This window comes from Corvus kubaryi, unplaced genomic scaffold, assembly GCF_017639235.1.
Source record: "Corvus kubaryi isolate FWS band 111438036 unplaced genomic scaffold, C.kubaryi_AGA036_p1.0 37396, whole genome shotgun sequence".
NCBI lineage: Eukaryota > Metazoa > Chordata > Aves > Passeriformes > Corvidae > Corvus > Corvus kubaryi.
In genome coordinates, this window is record NW_024581135.1 from 20,103,303 (window position 1) to 20,125,065 (window position 21,763).

General features: G+C 41.1%; 1 protein-coding gene and 1 long non-coding RNA gene across 2 annotated transcripts; one reads left to right on the plus strand and one right to left on the minus strand.

Annotated features, from left to right (window-relative positions):
* Positions 1-265: 265 nt before the first annotated feature.
* Positions 266-7,905, minus strand: LOC121670555. Its single transcript, XR_006018164.1, has 3 exons — positions 7,769-7,905; positions 5,685-5,689; positions 266-276 (listed from the first exon to the last, which is right to left on the minus strand). It is a non-coding gene; the product is annotated as an uncharacterized LOC121670555 (long non-coding RNA).
* On the plus strand, positions 4,732-20,796 carry GORASP2 (golgi reassembly stacking protein 2). Its single transcript, XM_042040976.1, has 10 exons — positions 4,732-4,856; positions 13,158-13,238; positions 14,006-14,209; positions 14,634-14,720; positions 15,149-15,279; positions 15,882-16,014; positions 16,141-16,264; positions 16,626-16,712; positions 18,988-19,083; positions 19,753-20,796. The coding sequence occupies exons 1-10, from the start codon at positions 4,794-4,796 to the stop codon at positions 20,070-20,072; spliced, it is 1,326 nt and encodes a 441-aa protein (XP_041896910.1). The 5' UTR covers positions 4,732-4,793; the 3' UTR covers positions 20,073-20,796.
* Positions 20,797-21,763: the final 967 nt, after the last annotated feature.

Below are 21,763 nucleotides of genomic sequence, written 5' to 3' on the forward strand. Positions count from 1 at the left end.
TGTATGGCTTCTCTGTGTCAGCAGGCTTTACCAGCCATTTGTGCGAGTTAGAGCTACCTTTTTGTTTTTGTAGAGCTGAAGGCGCTGTGCTTTAGGCCTTCTGTTAATGAGAAGTTCAAAGTATTGTGGGTGCACAGCCAGGTGGATGCCTTCCAAATAGCAGGAGGTTGTTCTCTGTGTGCTTGCAAAGGTGATAAAATCTCCTTGGGCACTGCTAACATATGAGTTGATCTTAGACATACATCAGATTCTTTATGGCTCCTACCAACCCCAGTCCTGCTCTGCTGGGACTTAAGTCAACAAGTAGATATTCTGAACTGCAATTCCTCATATTGGGCAATACATTAAGAGCAGAAACGAATGAGGTCATATATTGATTAGAGGATAAAACTAAGAGCTATCTTATGACCCATCTTCTTCTTAGTCTCTGCACACTGCTGCTCTATTTCCACCTGAAACTATAGCCTTCCTTCAGTGTTTGCTTACTGGGACAATCCCTTTTATTACTGTAGGCCTTCCTATAACTCCGGCAGTATTCACTTAATTTTAAAGGCACCCATTAATTAAAATTATTCTATTTACTGATTCTTAATAATGCCTCAGAAGCTTTTGTTGTGGTGTGCATGTCTATGTTTGAGCTTAAGACCGTTTCTGCAATAAATCATAATTTTCTGCCTGTCTTAGCCTCTAAGTGATTTGGGTCAAATAGACTGATTTGTTCACTGAAGCTCCCTTCCTTCCACACATGCCTGGGTTTCTGTCCATTTTCATTCCTGTTTGCCCAGCACCAATTAATACAGAAGGGTTAAAGGAGGGGAAAAGAAAGCGCAGTTGCTTTTCTTCATCCACTGCACACCCTGCTCTGCAGAAGGATGCTGGCCCCGCTGGAAGCATTTGCACCACATCCTCTGCAAAGGTCAGCGTGGCTGCTTCATCTATTGCAAGCTGGATTTTAGCCAGCAGATGTAGCTGACAGTTTCAAGAAGGCCACTTCCCCATCCATCTTCCTCAGACAATTGCGTGCAGTCTCCAAACTAATAATTCATCATTTTCACGTGTGGCTTCTACTTCATTATTTTATTAACATATTAGAAGGGCCCCGCTTTATTTATTAAATTCATTATTATTCTTATCAAACAATGACATGTTGCTAGCCAGGAAGGTGCACTTGCTATCTCACAACTAATTATTCCAATTAAGTTTTCATGATTCTACCATAAAGCACAGCTCATTAACTTTAATGACTTTTGAAATGCAGCTGCTGAGATACAAACGTAAAAGAACAGGTAGGTTATATTTGTTAATTTCTGCAAATGGGGTTTGTTGTCATTAGGTCTTAAGTGATACTTTAAGGCAATCTTGTTTCCTATTTCTTAGGTAAGATTTGGGGTTTTTTTATCTAAGAGGGTTCTAAAGTTCATTTGGGTTTTTTTGCAGACTAGTCTTTTGCCATAGAACATTGGACCAAATTCAAAGATGTTTCTTCAAATAAACCTGGTGTTTCAGTTCAGCCCTTAGTGGGAATTGATGGAAAACTGCAGATAACATCTTTCTTTGCTGAGGTGGAACTAGCCCAGAAAGGGTGACAGCACTTTGATGGAAAGCTGAGATACTGTGGTAAGGCAAAAGTTCTTAAAAAGAATTTCAGTGATGCAGTGATGTATGTAGTTTATGTCTGCAGTGAGGGGCCAGGTTCAGATTTCTCTGAGGGGTTGACTGGAGCAATTGTCCTGATTTGGCTGGGATAGAGTTATTTTTTTCTTAGTGGATGGTTAGAACAAAATATGGCTGCCTATTTTTCAGTTCATCACATGCAGGCATGGAACTTTTACAGATCTCCTGAGGAAGAGGGAAATGGAATTTCTTTGTTGCTGTGAGAATAAGGCAGACTGACTACTGGTGCAATGGTACTGACTGGGTCTCAGAGGGTATAATGTCTGAGCATACTCAAGGAGCTGCAAAATCTGTTCCCTTGTTTCACCACTAGCACCCTTAGGAAATATGAAGGGCATTCCTCCTTTGATAACACTTCACTCCTGCAATTGCAGTCAGAATATATATAATTTGTATTTCCTTTCACAAACAGTTGGATGCAATAGCTGCTGCGAATTGCCAGAGTGCTCTTCCTCAGCCCCTCACACACCTCTCAATGGTCACAGGAGCAGAATTCAGCCACAGAAGTGTTACTGCCAAAGACATGGGGGTTTTTCACTTTTAAGTTTTTATGTGGTGGGTTTGGCTTTGCTACTGCTGGCAACTGGATAATTAGAAGTTAGGTTCATAAAATCAGCACTGTGTAATTTGGCCAATCCCAGTTTTAAAGTTGTTTACATGTCTAAAGGCCAGATGGAAGTGTGTGAAAGGCTAGTATTCATATCACAGATTTTCAAATGCATATTCATCAAAGTGGCAACTTTTTAATGGCAAAACACTGTTACTCTTTTTGGTCCTGGTGTTGGTGGGCAGAAGCATAAAGTTTGGGATAATCACCTTTTTTTTATTTTTCAAAGAAATCAAAGTTCGGTTCTCTTCTTTACAGTTTTTAATGACATGGGAAGGGGCTTCTAATAGGTATTTTGCAGTGTCTATTTTGCTGTGTCTACTGAGAGATAGCTTTTTAAGGATAAGGTGTGCAACATGCTGAAGCCAGGCTTTAATACCTTCAATGAAGCACATTAACAATTATTATATCTGACCCAACATATACTTTGAGTAGAAAGTGCCTGCCAATAATGGAAGGTTTATTGGCACCAAAGCAACTTACTTCTTCATAATTTCTCGGAAAACAGAATTGTCACTGTAATTTACTGCGTGGTCTAAAAATGCTCTGGAATTTATGGGACTTTGGCCAGGGAGGGAAGCAAACCATTGGAGAGTGGCTTGAGATGTGGGGTTTTTTCTTAACACAGTCATTCAGAGGTCTTCCAGACCAAAGGCAAGGCAATGAAATTTAATATACCCTAGAGAAGCCTTCACCAGATGAAGATGTTTACCCATGGGTCAGTTTTCAACAAAGGATGGGCTGGCATCAGAAAGCCAGTCAGCCAGGAGGACAACATCGGGCTAGCATTTGCCTCATGGCCACACAAAACCTTACAAACAACCCACAAAATTGACAGCACCTACCTGGAAGCATAAAAAGACGTATCATACAGGAGCCACTATGCCAGAAGAGAGCAAAAGAATGACAGTGGATGGTAGTTTGCTATCAGCTATGGATCTTTTAGGAAGCTTTGGATAAAGGGTGGTGAATCACAGTGACTGTCCCTGGATCACACTGTGTTATACTATTGTCTATATGAACCTCTGATAACAAGAAAGAAAGGAACATGGCTGGGATTTCCCTCCTGAGTATAAATGGAATGTTGACAGAAATTTGGCAGAATGTGGCATGAAATTTGCCTAAACTGGTATAGCTTTTTTACTTACTTTAGCAGCTCACAGTAACAAATTTCTCATACTGTATTAAGAGCACAGAAAATCTTGAAAGGTATAGCTTATTTATGTATTATTCATTTTGCCTTCGTACTTTGCATTGCAACCTCAATATCCTAGAGTTGATTTCTTCTTGTACTGATGAGGAGAGACACTATATAGGGAGGTGAACACGCCTGAACTGGTGTGCAGATGGAGCCCAGAACTGGCCATGCCTGACTAGAGTGCCTGGAGAAACACAGTCTGTCTGCTCCAGTGGAAACAGCTGAGCACAGTGAGGTGGTCAAGGGTGGAAAGAGGTTGGTCGTCTCTGCAGGTAGCACTGGGGTAAATCCCAAGCACAGTGCATAGAGGCTTTTAATAATACTAAGCAGAAAATAAGACAGATAGCACTGTGATAATACAGAGGGAAATGAGTCCGAAAGAAGTGAAGTATGCTAATCTGGATATCCTTTCCGTGCAACATTAAGGCTCTTTAACACTGTGTTGCAGTTCACTAATAAATAGTATTTCTGCATCACTAAAAGACCGGTGACAGCATCATTCCTTAAAGAGGTCACCTCTCTGGAGGTCTGCGGGATCGGAACCAGGACGCACCGGTTTGCACGGGCTGTGAAAAAGCCTTCCAGGAACAAAGAACTCTCGGAGAGGGATGATGTGAGCCTGAGATCCATAGTGCCTCCTGATAACCCACCGTCCGCCTTCTCCAGCTGCACCGAGGCACCCCGCTGGCTCAGGGCAGGATTTTATTGCTGGCCGCGGGGTGCGTTCCAGCAGCCAGCGGCTCTCCCCGCACGAGCGGGGCTCTGCCGCGCCGTGTCACCACAGCGTCGGCAGCCAGCTCTGCGCCGCTGTCGCGCTGAAGTTTGCGGGCGGTGCATGCCCGGGTTAGTCCAAAATCCGGTCTCTGGGCAGCATTTCTCGCCCGATCCGTTCTGTACCAGTGCACTGCTCCTCCCGCTCCAGCTCCAGCTCCCAGACGGTTTCAGGCGCTCCCGGCGCCGCCCCGCAGCCGCTACGGGCTCTGCCTCGCAGGGGGAGTGGCGCTCGGAGCTCCAGAGAGCTGTGGGAGTAGAGAAGGCAGCATAAGGTATGACCTGCTACCTTTATGTTCTGTGCGCATACTTACTATATCCCATTAATATAGCTAACACTAATAAACTAATTAACTCTTCCTGTCTAGCACCGTCGGGCGCCCCCGCCCCGCAGCGGCACCGCCGCCCTCGGCCGCCAGGGGGCGAGAGGGCGCCAGACACGAGCTCGAGGCCGTGGCCCCTCGCGGCCGCCGTAGGGCCCCGCCTGGCGCCGGGCGGGGGCAGCGCGCGGTGCCACGTCCCCGTCGCGGCGCGTTCGCGGCCATGGGCGCCTCGCAGAGCATCGACATCCCCGGCGGCGGCACCGAGGGCTACCACGTCCTGCGGGTAAGGGCGGCGCGGCCCGTCCGGGCGCCCCGGGGACTCAGCCCGGCAGCGGCCCGTGGGCCCGGGGCCTGTCCCGCTGTGGGGAGGCGCTGGAGCGGCCCGGGGGCTCCCGGGGCGGCCCCGCCGGGCTCCCCGCTCGGCCCCGGGGAGGCACTCGGGCAGCGGGGCCGCCGGGGCTCCGCCGCGGCTCGCGGGAGCGGTGAGGTGCGCCGGGCCCGCACTGCCGCTGCCGGATTTGGGAAGTCTGAAGGAAGAATTGGTCCAGAATAGACAATTCCCTGGGCCGGGTCGTGCCGCCGGGTTGTGCCTCAGTATGACCAGGCCGGCAGGCTGGCGCATGGGAGGCGATGCTGGGTTCGGGCAGCCTTTGAGGGCGAGGCGGCCTCTCCTCCAGCAGACGCTGTTCACACCGCAGCCCGCGCGAGTCTGGGCTGCGCTCAGGTGCGCCCGGGATAACGCGTCGGGCTTGTCTTGGTCGCTGCATCATGGATTGGACTGTAGCTGCTGCCCCTCCGCAGTAGCTCAGGGGTGTCGGATCAAGGTGTTCACATGACAGGCAGCACAACTGAGGACTGCAACTCCAGTGAAAGTACTATTTTTCGTGGTTACATTGGTTTTGTTCGCGTTGTGGCCACTAAACTTTGCTTCTGTATGCGAAATACAAAATACCTTATTAGGCTGCGTTTTTTAGGTTTTGTGACCAGCCTTTTGAAAGCCTTTCTTTAGTATGTGTCTTGTTTTCAGTGAGCAGAATGGTTCCCAGGTCGTGCTGTGGAATCTGGGGTACAGGGACATTGCTGGAGTCACTCATAGCCCTGCCCACATCACAGTGCCTCTGCCTTGTAGCCGGAGTGTGAGTGCCTTCACTCTGGGTACCGTGCTGGGCCTCTGTGTTTGTTGGAATCGTATCCTTTTGGATCAGTTCTCTGCTTTTGAGAAGCAAATACTGATGTTCTGATCAAATCCAAACATTCTGTTAAAATTTATATATGGACTAAAGTCACAGTGGTTTTTTTTCCACCCTTTTAATATCAATGGTATATAAGAGTCCAGTGTTACTAGTTTATGTCAGTCCACTTTGTCTTCTCCTTTTCCCTCACAAAAACTATTCTGCAGGTTGGTAAAACTGGCAGACGTTTTTTCTTTTTTTATCATAGTACAGTGTAAATTTCATTAACTTTTTACTTTGGAGACTTGTAAAACCAGTATGTACTTTGCAGTTAGAGTATCAGTTATATCAGATTTATGAGTTCATACTGTTTGATTAAAGCATGTTAATAAATTGAGATTCATCTCTTTTATGAAGTGGAATCTACTCATTTTTTCTTGTAATCTGGCTTGGATCTGGCACCTTTTGTTTTCATTTAGGCACTTTTTTGTTGTAATGTTTTTGCTATGACCCGAAGTGGCAGTGTTTGATTACCAGTCTTTGTAAATGTAATTGAGAGGTGCACATTAAAGAAGTTGATTTCCAAGAGGATATTTTTATTTATATAATGCAGGAAAGGACCTGCCTGCTGTCTTAAACAGACTGATATATCTGATTTTCACTGCCTTATCTTCTTACTGATATCTTGAGATGCCACAATAATGAGTGATTATTCTCTGTCTATGGACAGGCATCTTAAACTGCATCATGATCCCAGCCTAACAGTTATAATTTGGGATGTTTTTATTGAAATGCATGCGGCATACATGAATGTGACTAGAGTTTCTCTCTGTAGTTTTTCCAAGTTTAATTTTCCAGTTGCTATTCTGTATTAAGTTTGTTCCAGATAGCTTTGGGCTCGCACTGTTAGAGGAGCTCTGCATAAATGCTCTGTGTGCATGGATTGACCTTTAGTAGAACTTGAGGTCAAGCAATACTGCTGTTTTGCTCTAATTTACTCTCAAGTACGTTTTTTTCTGAGCTCAGTACTTTAATGAGGTAAATGAGAACGGTAGAAGGAAAACAGCAGTAGTCTTCCAGTGTTACAGATCTGAGTAAGACCAGATTTCTTTGACAACACCAAACTTCTGTAAATAATGTAAAGTGGTTGTTTTAAAGATTTCATTACATGTGGGAAAATTAGAGAAATGTCAGAATTTTTTTTCAATTACTGGAAGAATTTGTTTGGGTAAGGCAGATAAAAGAAAAATATGTGTTAAATGGCTGTGAAACAAAGAGTTTACACTGTTCAGAGTAACTGCAGGAGCCAAGCACAAGTTGCCAGAGGGATAAGCAGACTGTTGCCAGTTACAGGTTTTTCACAGTGAGACTTCTAGACTGTACATGCTGCCTCCCCACAAAACTAGTAAAAAGTCTCTTTCTTTGCTCACTTCACACAGGAACAGAAATATATGCAGAAAGTGAGCACTACCGTCATTAATTTTTGATGTAATATTTGCAGATGACTTAATTCTTTTGGCTGCTTCTGCTGATACTCAGTGCAACATTGCTTGCATTGTGAGCTTTATCACCAGTGCAGTTGTAACAGGAAATAGGAACACTCCAGGACTGAAGTGCTGTCAAAGGAAAAGAATTTAATCATGTGCATAATTGACAGCAGAAGTTGCTCACTGCGTTGCATTGTTGGGGTTCTAGACATTAAAATGTTGGGATTTTTTATATTTTTGGTAAGAGGGAGAAAAGGTTGCCAAGTGTTCTGTTGTCCAGATCTCCTCATAAGTAGACCTAGTGATAAGTCATTTGAAGTAATTTTTCTCCATAAGTTTCCTTTAACATAAGGTGTGTGGCTGATTAGACCAACTGGCTGACTCTGTGTATTGCTCAGTATGCATTTGTTTCTCTTCTTCAAAACAGAATGAAGGAAGATTCTGAGTAATTTTCTTGTTCAGCGGTGTGAAACTGCTGTGGTTTGCCCAGGCTGATGTAATGACGTGACAGTTCTTCAGCTAACAGATGATGTCACAACATCCCCGTGGCTGGGGCCAGAGTGGCTGCAAAGTGGCCCCGTGGAAAAGGTCCTGGGGGATGCTGGTTGACAGCAGCTGAACACAAGCCAACGTGCCCAGATAGCCAAGAAGGCCAGTGGCATCCTGGTCTGTATCAGGAATAGTGTGGCCAGCAGAACAAGGGCAATGACTGTCCCCCTGTACTCAGCACTGGTGAGGTCACCCCTCGAGTGCTGTGTCCAGTTGTGGGCCCCTCAGTTCAGGAACAACGTTGAGGTGCTGGACTGTGTCCAGAGAAGCTCTGGAGCACAAGTCCTGTGAGGAGCAGCTGAGGGAGCTGGGGGTGTTTAGCCTGGAGAAGAGGAGCTCAGGGGAGATCTCATCACTCTTACAACTCCGTGAGGGGAAGGTGTAGCGAAGTGGGGCTCAGCCTCTTCTTCAATTAACAAGTGACAGAACAAGAGGAAAGAGCCTCACGTTGCACCAGGAGAGATTTAGAGACTGGATTTGAGGAAAACTTTCTTCATCGAAAGGATGGTCAGGTATTGTAATAGGCTGCCCAGGGAAGTGGTTTAATCAGCATCCCTGAAAGCATTCAAAACACACACTAGATGTGGCCTTTGGCTTAGATTTAATGGTGAACTTGACAGTGTTGGGTTAGTGGTTGGATTTGATGATCATAGAGATCTTTTCCAACGTCAGTTGTTGTGAGAGTCTACGTAAGAATTCTTATCTGTGAGAAATGTGTATGCTACCATGTTATGTGGTGTTCTCCCTAAAAGATACTGAGCAGCAGTGCCCAAAGTTTAGATTTCTCACTCTTGTTTGAGTGCTTTGGTTTGTTGTAATAGTGATACAAACGTGTTGCATGAAGTGATGACTTACTTTTTAAGGGAGGTTCACATTTTAAAAGCTTGAGTTAAATTCTCTGTGCTAAAATAAAAGGTTATGCTACATAGATAGAATCTGTTTTCTTACCGAAAACTTACAAAGCTTTTTCTCTTGAAAACTGGGTGTTTCATCAAGAAATTCAATTCAGTTATACAATGTAATGTGTTAAAATAGCTGACAGAAATAAAATAGATTCTGTCAGATCTAACAGGAATTGCTTGTACATGATACATAATGAAATTTTACTGCCAGTTATGGTGTGGGTGGAAGAACTATGAAAAACCTTTCAACATTTCTTTGCTAATAAAGTAGAATACTGGGAAGTGTTTCTTATGTGGGGAAAAAAGAAGGCCTTGGAAGTTGTGTATTTAATGCTTGAAGCTAAGCTTCTGAAAGTTTAAAAAGGAGTATAAGGTAGCTGGCTTTCAGAAGTGGTCAGAGCCTTCATCTGCCTCTGAAAGTCCAGGTTTCAGTGCCTAATTCCATTTGCAGTTGCACTGCTCTCTTGGGTCTTCGATTTGTGACCACTGTGCTGTTGAGCAGGCTTCTTAAAATGTGTAATGTACAATATATTCTGTGCAGGCATAGAATGATAGTGCTGGGAACAGTGTTCAGCAAGGAAAAACTTCATGCATTTACCAGTTAAGTCTTTTCGGTACTGCAAATTAAAATTAGTGTATTGACCTTGAATCCTTTTTCCTGTTCAATTCTTGACAGTGAATTAAAAGTGAAATCAATGTGTAATCTATGTACTCAGCAGCCCTGCTCACATCTTGGTGAGAAGCTGAAACCCTGCAGCAATGTGTAAGGCCCTTTTCTGCTCTCTGATACTTAGCATTCTTGATAGAGGTTTTCTTCATGTGCTCTTAAAAAGCTCTGGCCTTGCATTTCCACAGCTTCTTTGCATTTTCTGTGCCACTGTTTGTTGTTAGAAAATCATGGCATTTACCCAGAGGGGTCTGTAACTTTTATGTCTGAAATAACAGCTGGCTTTGAGAGAATCTTTGAGAGGTATCTTGCCTGCAGTAGCATCTGTTGTAAATTATATTACTTGATTATTTCTCAACAATTATTCAATTACAAAGGCAAGTTACTAAATACCTACTTGGGGCCCACAGCAAAGCTGCATAAAGCCAGATTGCTCAGGAGGCACAGAGCTTATGTACATATCCAAGGAATCTTTATTATTTCCATCCTTAATAGTGGTAGAATAATTTGTGTCCTTGTATTTTCTAAGGTCCCTGGTTATCCTTTGTTGCTGTGTCTCCTGGAAGAGAATCATGGCCAAAGAGCTTGGAGCAGAGAGCTGTATTGTGCATTTGGCACTGTGTGGTGGTGATGAATTGGGCACATAGTGACTGAAAGTAAGATGGTGTGACAAAAACTGTATGGGGTCAGTGCGATTGTTGTGCAGGGCTGAGTATATCACTTCTTTAAGGAGGAGACTTTTCATGTGGCATGGACTCAGAATTTCTGGTTGGCATTTCTGGGACTCCCAGGTATAAACATGCCATGGAAGTTAGGCCAGGGAAATAGGAAACTTTTTGTGACGACCTGTGCATGGCAGCATGACAAAATGGGATGCAGCTACTTGCTTCTGAGGTGCTTGTATGATTGATGCAACTATAAGGGCTTGATTTCTTTTACATACAGCTTCCTGGTGGTTTTTACATGCCCACTTAGAAACAAACCATGCAGAGATGTTCAGGATTGTGATGGGTTTGGGGCAAGGAGTTCTACATCTGCAGATACTTTCTGCAAACTAAAAGTTTAGAACTTGAAAACTCTCTCAGTCCCTTCACCAGTTGGAGTCAGAACACACACTTGGTATTCTAAGTAAATTATTTATACATCCCAGGTGTCAATAAGCTTGACATTGACAGATGCTGAAGATAGGTAATTCTCATTTACTGTAGGTATGCCATCTTATTTCAAGAAGTTGCTCTATTGAATACTGGCCACTCTTGGCTCACAGTGTTCAGGATATAATCTCTTGGAGGTTATTGAGGAGGGTTATTGTGTCAGGATTCAGGGTTGTTGTGGTTTTGGTATGGTTTGGTTTTTTATTTCAAAGAAGTTAATTTAGAAATGGAGGAAAATCTCTGAATGAGATGAAGTCTGGCCTTTCATAATTTCAAGGCCATGACATACATCCAGTCCCAAAAATCTGATGTGTTATCAGAATAAATGTACCACTTTGCTGGATTTATTGATTTTTAATGCTGAGGTTTAACTAACACGTGTCTTTAAAACTGTTTTTTCTAGTAAGTTCTGAAACCATCCGCAGATTTAATTTTGGTATAAAGCCTGTATGTCAGGTTCATTAAAAACACAAACTGTAAGTTCCTCTATGACCTATGCAATAGGTGGTGGAATAAGAGAGAGAGAGGCTATTAGAGTATTTTTGTGTCACTTCTCTAAACTGAGGGAAGAACAACAAACAGCGTAAGCTCATCCTACATTCACTGCTCAAAAAAAGCACGTAAGAGGAAAGGATGTTTTGAATAACTTGATTACAAGAGAAACTGCAAGCCTGAGAATACCATTATGGATCACGTCCATAGGAAAGCAGAGTTTTTAAATTCTCCTTTCATGAAACTCTTTAACCTCTCTTTGGCAGGGAGGTCTCAAGTGTTCTGTGTAGTAAATGCTTTCTACATTTGGGAAGAATAAGTTATGTAGTGAATTTTAGCCTCTCTGCAGCTTTTCTCCTAAGCTAAAATTTCTGTTTGTGAAGGCTGTTCTCAGATAGCCCTACTTCATTGAAAGTTTTAATATCTACAGTTAAATGAGCTCTAGAAACAGTCCACAAATGCCAAATCCACATCCACAATGTGCCTGGAAGTTTCTGTGCAGCTGGAGTCAGTGGGTCTGCTCCACACAGCTTAGCTTGTACTTGTACCTTATTACCTGGTGCACAGTTTGGTGTCTGATCTCTGATTGTTCTCAGTGAGAGGCATCTTGAACAGACAGATTAAGTAACATGGGGGCTGTAGTTTGGATCTAGTTAGAGGGACTGCAGGATATTTGGTGATTGGGAAATGTGGTTCCATACACTTAATACTTGGCTAAGAGGGAGAATATATGTACCCCAGCTGTAGAAAGTTATTTCCAAGGAGTGTCCAGGCATCTTGAAGAGACACTTCTACAGACACACTTCAAGTTCTAGTTAGAAATTATAAACGTGGACTTTGGAGATGTTATTGTTGCCTCAGTGATTCTTACTACTTTGGGATATTGTTGGTTTCATACTTCTTTGCTGCTTTACAAATCTTGGACAAATGTGAGTGTGATGTGACTCTGGAATTACTAATTCCAGATTCAGGTTATGTGACTAATGTTCTACAGTTTGGGCATCTGTTACAGAAAGCTACGAACAAGTAATCTGAGTTTTTTCCAAGATCTGATTTTGTGAACATGTTGGGCAGAGATAAATAAAATTTCAGAGGAACAGTTTTAGTAGTAATCAAGCACTTTTTAAATTCCCTATTAGAATATTTTGTTCTAGATAAGTCATACTAAGAAAACTCAATTCATGCAGAATCAGGCCAGTATTGAACAATTAAATACATTTGTCCCACTTCTGTCAGGTGGAATAACATGTAATATAAGAAACCACACTGTAAAGGGTAATGCTTTTTAGATCTTTTTGGAAGGTGATTGTAGTACATAAAAGAAAAAGCCAGTGGGTAGAATGAATCAGCTTCCACACAGAAAAAGATAGTCTTTGCTAAAAAGCTGTAGGAAAAATCTGACAGCCATATTTGAGTTACTTTTTGTTGTCAGCAATCCAAGCAGCAGTGAAAAAACATTGGCAAAATGTCTCTCGGTTACTCCATTTGGAATTAAAAGTATACTTTTAGCTTCTGGGAGTAGTGCGTATCCAAAAACTTAGGCCTTGTCTTAATGGAGTGGTTGAATTATTTGAGCTGCCATGGCTGCAAAATTGCATGTCTCTTTTCTTGCAACTTGAAGTTATGTTAATGAAATCACTGGTTGTACAGATGCCCTCTGTGTCTCAAGAATGTCACCAGGTGATGTTTAATCATGAGATAACAACTTGTGCTTACAGGTGTGACTTTCCTATTCCTTTAGTAAGCATAAGATAAAAAGTAAGGTCCAATGTTGGTACTACTGTGGAAAAGTAGTACTTTTTAACCCACCTTGTCAGAATTCATTAACCTTGTCCTTTCACCATAATCTCCTTTCTTGAAACAAATACTTGCAATTTACCTGCTGCAACTGCTAAGCAGTGCTTTTCCCAGGGAGTGGCTACTGCTGTGTCATTCCTCAATTTATAAATTACTAATTCTTTTGAAATCTCGGGGGGTGGGGGGGGTTTAAGTGAGGGATTTTTTGGTTCTAAAGATTATATGATTATATTTGAATATTTTAAAATAATACATACAAACATTAATAGCTTCTAGAACTACAGTTGGCACAAGCAGAAATATAATTCTAATCTATGAATCAGCATTGGAACACTTTTACTAAATTCTTGTTTAACTTTGTTAGGTACAAGAAAACTCACCAGGGCATAGAGCTGGATTAGAGCCATTCTTTGATTTTATCGTGTCCATTAATGGTTCAAGATTGGTAAGTGTGTTGTTATTTTATAACTTTTAATATAAACAATGTGCTGAGAATCTGATATTTATAGGCAAACCGATGGGTTTGTTTTATTTAAATGTATATAAAATATTGCTCCTTAGTTTAAAATGAGCAAGGCAAACTGCATCAGAAATTGATTTCCTTCACTCTGTAGTTACAATTCTATCGAGTTTAGCTGGAGATCAGGATGCAGACAGACATGCTCTCTGCAGACATCTGCACCAATACAGGATTGCCTGCTGATCCACCCCTCACGGCTTATACTGGTGCCCTCCTAGTTCTGTCTGCTTCCATGAGAACTCACAAACTTCATTCAGTCAAAACAGGCTGAGGGAAGAAGCTGCTGTCAGAGCTGTTAGTTGGGCAGGAGGCATGGGGGGAGCTTTCAAGCAGAACTGTAGTCAAACAACAGACTATCATAGCAGTGGAAAAAACCAGCTGTGGGAAGCTCTTCCACCAGTATGCCAGGATTTGAGAAAGCCACTGAAAAGCTGCAAGGTGCATCTTACTACAGATTCAATTGAAGTGTTTCCATTTTTGGAAAGTATGACCTGTTACTGTGAAATCCCAGGGTTTTGCAAGAGTTGTATTCTAGAATTGTGAAGGGACTGGAAACTTGTTACAAAGCAGCTGTTAATACATGTTCTGGTAATGCAGGGTGTTTGTAGCACCTCTGAAATACAAGTGTCGCTGTAGAACAGAACGCTTGTTCTGTTAAACACTAACCCAAGCTCTTGCTTAAACATTCACAGAATAAAGACAATGACACTCTCAAGGACCTGTTGAAAGCAAATGTTGAAAAACCTGTAAAAATGCTTGTGTACAGCAGCAAAACACTGGAACTGAGAGAAACATCAGTAACCCCCAGCAACATGTGGGGTGGGCAGGGCCTGCTGGGAGTGAGCATTCGCTTCTGCAGCTTTGATGGGGCTAATGAAAATGTCTGGCACGTCTTGGTACGTATGGACTTGGAAGTATTCTCATTATTGCTTACTATTTCTATCTTACTGTTGAAAAGTAACTTGCATAGGATGTAGCTAACAAGTCATGAGATCAAACTGGTCTCATTGGTCAAACTGGTTTTCATAGATTTTGGGTTTGCGAAGACTTTTGAACTAGAAATGTGTATTTGTGAGTATATTATCAAGTGTTATATTTAAATGAATGGGTTTGTACAATACTCAGAGATACTGTATTTGGTACAACACCAGAACCATATGGAAAGGGACTGCCATAGAGCCACTGTTTAATTAGTTCATTACTGTGTTGAAAACTTGACCAGTTTGTCTGACTCAGAGCTTGTGTGAAGTGCCTATCTATCTGTTCTGCTACACCCTGATAGTTAACATAGTGGTTTGTAACTTTCCATCTTAAAACTAGGAAGTGGAGCCAAATTCTCCTGCTGCATTAGCTGGACTTAGACCTCATAGTGACTATATCATTGGAGCAGATACTGTCATGAATGAGGTAAGTATATAAAAACAATGTTTTTTTAAAAAAACCCTAAAACCCAATTGTACCAGGGCAGTTTGAAACATCCCTGGCTCTGTTTCTGTTCAGTGTGAATGGAAATCAGATACAAAGAGGGAGGAGCTCTGTCATGGTGCCTTTTCTTAAATGCAGTCCTGGAAATAAGAATGGTTCTTAAATGTCTTCATGAAGTCAGATACAAACTTTTTTGTACTGTAATATCAATATTTTGAATAGCAGATTTGAAATCTGGGTTGTGCCACGTCTTCTGAGTTGTGCTAGCAAAACACATTTTAAAGTTGGCTTTGTGATAAAACAGCAGCACTGCAACATGTGGCTGTTACCAGAGTCTATTACAGAAAGTCAGGACTAGAATGACTGATCCAATGACGAGAAGGCCCTTACTCATTTTCATCTTTTTGCAGTCTGAAGATCTCTTTTCCCTGATTGAAACACACGAAGCAAAGCCATTAAAACTTTATGTGTACAACACAGACACAGATAATTGTCGGGAAGTGGTGATTACTCCAAATTCTGCCTGGGGTGGAGAAGGCAGGTAAGGAGATAATGTTTTACAGGGGAATGGGACAACTTTCTTGTAGCACCAGCCTGAAAGCTGCTGGGCTTAAGTTTTCTACAAAGACAGGGAAAGAGTGTTGTTACATCAAAAGTGTTTCTGCTCTAATAAATTATATATTCACTTGAAATTCAGATGCACTTACTAATGAGAGGGGTGCAAATCAGTAAATTAGCTATTACAGAAGTGCATAAATTGCAATGGTTGCTTTCTGCATTAAATTCCAAATCGTTGTTAGCTTGTGGTATATCCTTGAAATACCGTGAGTAGCCAGAGCACAGCACTGCAAGTAACAACTGAGTTGAATTCCAAGCTGTATACCTGGTACAGCTGCTTGGTTTAAATAAGAATGAATTTTATTTTGTGTTGAATATTTATTGCTAAAGCTATAGAATTTCCTTTCAGTTGTTTTGTACTGTTTATTTCTCCATAGAAAATGAGGCAACATGGGGGCGGGAGACGAAGGTTGTACAGAATTTACCTTGAAACTTGTTGCTGTCTTGAGTTGTTCGTGCGTTGCTTGCTATAGTCTGTAGCTGTAAAGGCACTTGTCTGACTTATAAATCTTCGTATTTTAAAAGCCTAGGATGTGGCATTGGTTATGGATATTTGCACAGGATACCTACTCGCCCATTTGAAGAGGGAAAGAAAATTTCTCTCCCAGGACAGTTGCCTAGTGCATCTCTCAGTCCCCTCAAAGATGGTTTCACAGAGGTAAGTTGTGGTCCCTCCTTCAGCTTTGTAAAAATGAATGATGATGTTATATATTGCTTTTCTGCTTCTATTGGTTCATGTGGAAACAAATCCTAATGATGTAACTTCCCTTTCTCTTTCAATAAGGTTCAGCTATCATCAGTTAATCCCTCAGCCACCCTCCCTCCTGGGTCAGCAGGCCTTGAGCAGAGTCTTTCAGGACTTTCTATTAGCTCACCTTCAACTACTGTCAGTAATGTTCTCAGCACAGGTTGGTATTGGCAAGTAATTGACCTGAAATGCATGGCTTTTCTGACTTTTTTGTTCTCACAGATATTTCTAATTAATTTAATAGAAGGCAGAAGAGAAAATAAAATTTTCTTTTAAACTTTCTCAACAACAAAGGCTAAAGTACTGGATTTGTGCCTTACTTGCTCACGAAATAATTACAAACAACTTCTGTTAAAAATACCATGTGTATTACTTAGAATACCATTTTTTCTTATCAGCATTTTATAGTTAAGGCAAATAGTAATTTTCCTGTAAGCAATTATTTATTTGTACTCCTTAGGGAAAGAAGATGAAGTGTTGTATGCTTAAAATCAATGTTGTTTCCCTGTGTACTCCACCAGGTGTTCCAACAGTTCCATTATTACCACCACAAGTCAGTCAGTCCCTTACCTCTGTGCCACCAGTTAACCCAGCAACTACATTACCAGGTGAGTAGGTAAAATTTCTTAAAACATTTCGGAAACAAAAATCTTAGGGGAGCAAGAGAAGAGAGCTGGTTTTTCCATTGCTTTTATTATTTCATACTTCATACATTATGCATTTCCTGTAAGATCTCTCTCTATACAGCCTCTACAATGTGAAGAATTATTTTCTTGGAGCATGTTCACAGCATGTCTGTGGCACACAGGAGTGAGGTGGCAACATAGTTTACAATGTTTACCTTTTAGGGCCCCCTGCACAGTGGATGCAGTATTCAGGATTTCTCAGGAAGGTTTTGCTTGCAACATTTTAGGAAACCCATAGCGAGGGAATGATGCCTTAGGTTTCAACTTTCATATTTTTCAAATCCTGTATTGCCTAGTGTAACTCTGAAGTTCCTTGTAGCCTGTTAATTTCTGCTCTCTCATGCTGGTTACACATAACAAAGCCTCTCCAGGCCTCCTCTCCGAGGACACTCAGACCATCCTAGGCCCCAAAAGTACAAACCAAAAGCCTCTAAAAGGGGGGGCAAGCTTGGGGAAATTACATCATTAATTGAACCTTTACTTGGAGAATTAACCCTGCTATGCAAATGAACCAAACATAAAAGTGTGAAGAACTCATGACCTGCGGTCCATCTTGGGGTCCATCCTGGCAGTAGCCTCTGGACTCCCCAGGGTGAACCTTTGAAGGCCCTTCAAATAAATACCTGCCTTTATTCCCTTATTTTTGTCTAGTCTCTGTTTTTAGGTGGCCACTTCAGGCATCATAATGATATAGATCATCTTGATCACTATTCCTAGTATAAATACAGGGCTAACAATATAGAATTTATGTTGCAGTTAGTGTTTCTGAATTATATTGGAATTTAAACTGGTATAATACAAGTAAAAGTCTTTCTGCAACGTGGTTGTTTCCTTTTAATAATGATCATTTCAAACAGAAGTAGTCATGGGGGGTAAAATAAGGATTGTATAGGATTTGGCTTTGGCATTGGTATGCTGGTAGAGGACTCAGTTGTACCTTCCAAAACACTTGAAGGAGTTGTATTTTATGTTTTGCTTGTTATGAGACAAGTAGATAAAGATGTGTCCATTACATAATGCTTGGAGGATCTCTAACATGGGAGAGATGTGTAGTAGAGCTCAGTGCATGCAAATAAGGGCAGAGAACTCTCACAGAAACTGAACTTGTTAGTAGTTTTCTATTTTCTCTAGGCAGAAAAATATTATTGTCCTTTTCTTCCCCAGCCAGCTAATCCACCCCTTCCCTAAACTCTGCAAATACAAGTTTTCCATTCAGCTTTTTCTCTGAATAGTATCATTGCTTTTTTGAAAGCAAATTAGAATATTTCTTGCAATTTGCTTGGACATACTAGTGAAATTGTTCTTACTAAATATACTAGAGATCTAAAATTTGAGTGAATTTATATGAAGTTCAGCTTCTTTCAGATATAAAAAAAAATTCAAAACAAAGTTGCATATAGCTTACCTGAAAGCTCTTTGAGTCAGATTATGTCAGCCTTCGTGGCTAATGAATTCATGGGTAAGTAAAGATGGCTGGGTTTTAATCAAAATCTCTATGCAGTGGCCTTGCTTTAAGACTTTTCTCCCCTCTATCTTAATACTGTAGTATCAACAGTTTATTTCTGAATTAGCCTTTTCTGAACTAAACACAAAGTACTTAGAATAGAGCCCTTGTCCCAGAAATGAAGCTCTTCTAAAGTGGAAAATTCGTGAGCAGAAGGATGCTCCATAGCAAACAATGATGGCAGGGCATGTGTTGCATTCATCGTATGTTTCTCTTCTACTTTCAGTCCTTCCTGACTTTGAAAGTTCCTTTGTCCTGCCTTTTGACATACATTTTTAACTCTAGTCATGAACTAAGTAGAAAAGACTAATAATAGAGTAATCAATATTAGGGATCAGGGAAAACTGTGTATTTAATCCTATTATTATTGTTTGCCACTCCAATTGGGAATGGAGAATTTATGGTATAGTGCTGTGGTGAAACAACTACCTTTGTTGAAAGCTGAACTTGGAATGTAAACTTTCTAATCCTGAAATAAGAGTCTTCTTTCCTCAGAAAAATCTGAAAGGTTTGGGATTATGTATTTGTTAGTCCAGACTCCCTGCACTTGGTATCTGTTCCCACTGTGCAACTTCCATATAAAAATTATAATCAAGATAATTTAAAACTTACTTTATATCCACAAGATCTAAGAAACAGTTAGAAAAAGACAGTTTTAAGTTTTCAGCTGTAACTTTTCCACTCTTCTCTTAGGTCTGATGCCATTACCAGCAGGGCTTCCTAACCTGACTGATCTGTCCAAACTTAATTTACCTGCACCACAGATTGCTCCAGAAATCATACAGCCTGGTATGTGCTTCTGCAAACTGAAACACTGTAATTAGAGTTAACCTTGACACTCTAATTTGCACCTATATGGGGGAGTCCTGAAGGGGATAAATGTTTGCTTGAGATGGCAGTGGATGTTAGTGCCCAGATCAGATAGACAAGGAATATGGCTTTAAATAAACTAATTCTAAACCTTTGTCTGTATTTAGATGTTTCATTTTCTATTACCTGGTTTATAGCTCAGAGGAGATTGTGCCAAAAGTGAAAGTATTTTATTTATGGGTAAAAGAAAATATGAAGTGTTTCCTTGTAAGCTAGATGAGAAGATCGAAGCTCCCTGAACTGAATGCCAGAATTATGAACTAATATTAGATTTACAGTTTTGAATTCAACAAAACTGCTGAAGGTGTACATGGAGCAAGCAAAAAGATATGGAAGCTTATATGGAATATGGTTTTTGTTACTTCTTGTTTCTGGCAGTTCCAGTGAAGGCCAGAAAACCTAATCATCAGTATTAATGCATTAAATACCTAGTCCTCGGGGGAGGTACAAGCAACCTTGAGTTTACTCTGATTCTTCAGTTCTGAAATCTGAAAAATATCAGGCTTGAAATGAGCCTGCTGCACAATTACCATTTGAGCTGTGGTGTGCAGCAGCTCACTGCTTTTTTTTCCCCTCTTTTCTTTTTAGGTTTGCAACCCCTTCCCCCCTTGCCGCCTCTGCATCTAATGGGAATAACGCCTCTATCAATGCCACCCAAATGTGTTCCTGTGCTTCCTTTGGTTACAGAGGCATCTACAGTGCCTACAGATTTGCTTCCCTCTATTACTCAAGCTGGAAGCTTTTCTGTCAACCCTGGCACTACTGAAAATGTAGAGGAGACCTCTACACTAACCTTGGATAGTGCTACTCCAGCTTCCAGGGCAACTATTGTTGACAGATCAAATGAATCCTCCACAGCTAATGAGAAAACAACTGGAATCACAGATACACAAGCTTCTGAATCATAACTCTGTTGGATCACTCTGTTGGATTGGCTTGGTATTTATTTAGCCATGGGATACATATTTGAAAAGCAAGCTATCATTAATTTCATACTAGTTTGTACTTAATCTTTAGAAGTCCTGTAAATAATATGGAGGTATAATAAAAATATCAGGGGATTTATAAAGTGTGGGGGGGAGGAGGAGAACTTGTATGTTACCAAAAAAAAGTCAAGGTGGTAAATAGAGTTCCACTGCCAAACTCTGAGGTATATGTTTTTAATATAGGCTGACAGCCTTACCCTGCTAGGCTTGTCCTTGCTTATAATTAGCAGTTTTTGCTTCTGATAGAAATGAAGCAGGTCTTGCGTGTGACATTTACATACCATAGTTCTTGTTCTTTGCAAGTATCTTGTTTCTACAGTGGGGATGAGAATGTTTAGTCTGAGTTGTGAATTTTAACGCTGCAAAACTTCCACCTAAAGATATTTCTGTTAAAATTGCTGAGTGACCTGTTAACTGACATGTTGTTATTCAGCTTGTACACGAATCTTTGTCTTTAAGCTCTTGAGAGATGCTCAAGCCATGCTTTGTGACCCCTGCTGCGTTGTTTCATGCGCCCACTGTAAAATGGCATTTGGAAGGGAATACATGGAATGTTAAATGTAGCACACAATTTGGCACTTCATGACTACTGTAAGATGAATTAATGGATTAAGCATACATATAGCAATAAATTCCTGGAATTTTATTCTTTGTGTGACAAAATAGCACTTTTTTTTTTGTTTAATTCTTTAAGTCTCATTTAGCTGGTTTTAGCTCGGCTCTCTCTAGCACAGATCTGTGAAAGGGCTCCCTTCCAGAGGAATAGGTCCAAGTGGGAATGCCAGACATCTTAATGGCAGACAGGATCAGCACTCGTGGTTAAATCCATGGCAGCAATGAGTCATTAAATCTGCCTGCATATGATTCATACTTGGCTTTTTAAATTCTTATTTAGGATGAAAATTGTAGATTAACTGTATATGATACACTTATAGAAACTCTTATGTACACTGTACTCTGGATGATAGCCTTTGCTCTTGGTGTCAGGTACAGTTGATGTGGAAAACTCTTCTGTACCACTCCAGTCCTTCTGTATTACTGGGATTTCATTTATATGTGGTTGCTACAAGCATATGCAAACTTACCCGTATCTTCAGCAGGCTCAAGATGAAGTCTGTCTCAACAGCTGTGTAATTAATTTTGGCAATGTAGTTTGCCTGATCAGTGTTTGGAATAGTAGTTGCATCTGACTTCTGATCATAATAATAATGTCTCAAATAATTTGTTCAAGTGGAAGCCTTATCTAGTACCTGTTGTCCTGTCTCATCTTTATCACCTAAGTATTTGTCTTTTCTCTGCCACCCATTCCTCATCATCTGTCATGGCAAAAGCCTGTGTCAAAGACAGACCCCCAATACTTTTTCATACTGTGAGCGGTTTCTTTTCTCAGCCACTTGGAGTGTGAAATCCCTCTGCCTTGCTAAGTAGGGCACTTACTGTTTCTCAGAATGTATTTTTATTTACCTTTGTAAATCCAGTGTCGTATACCTCAGAATTAAACCTTGACATGAGAAGAAGGATGTTCCCTCTTTTCTTTCCTCTAACAGAGAAAGTATGTTGGTATCAAGCTTCATTGAGCTTCACAGGTCTAACAGCCTTTCCTGCAACTTTGT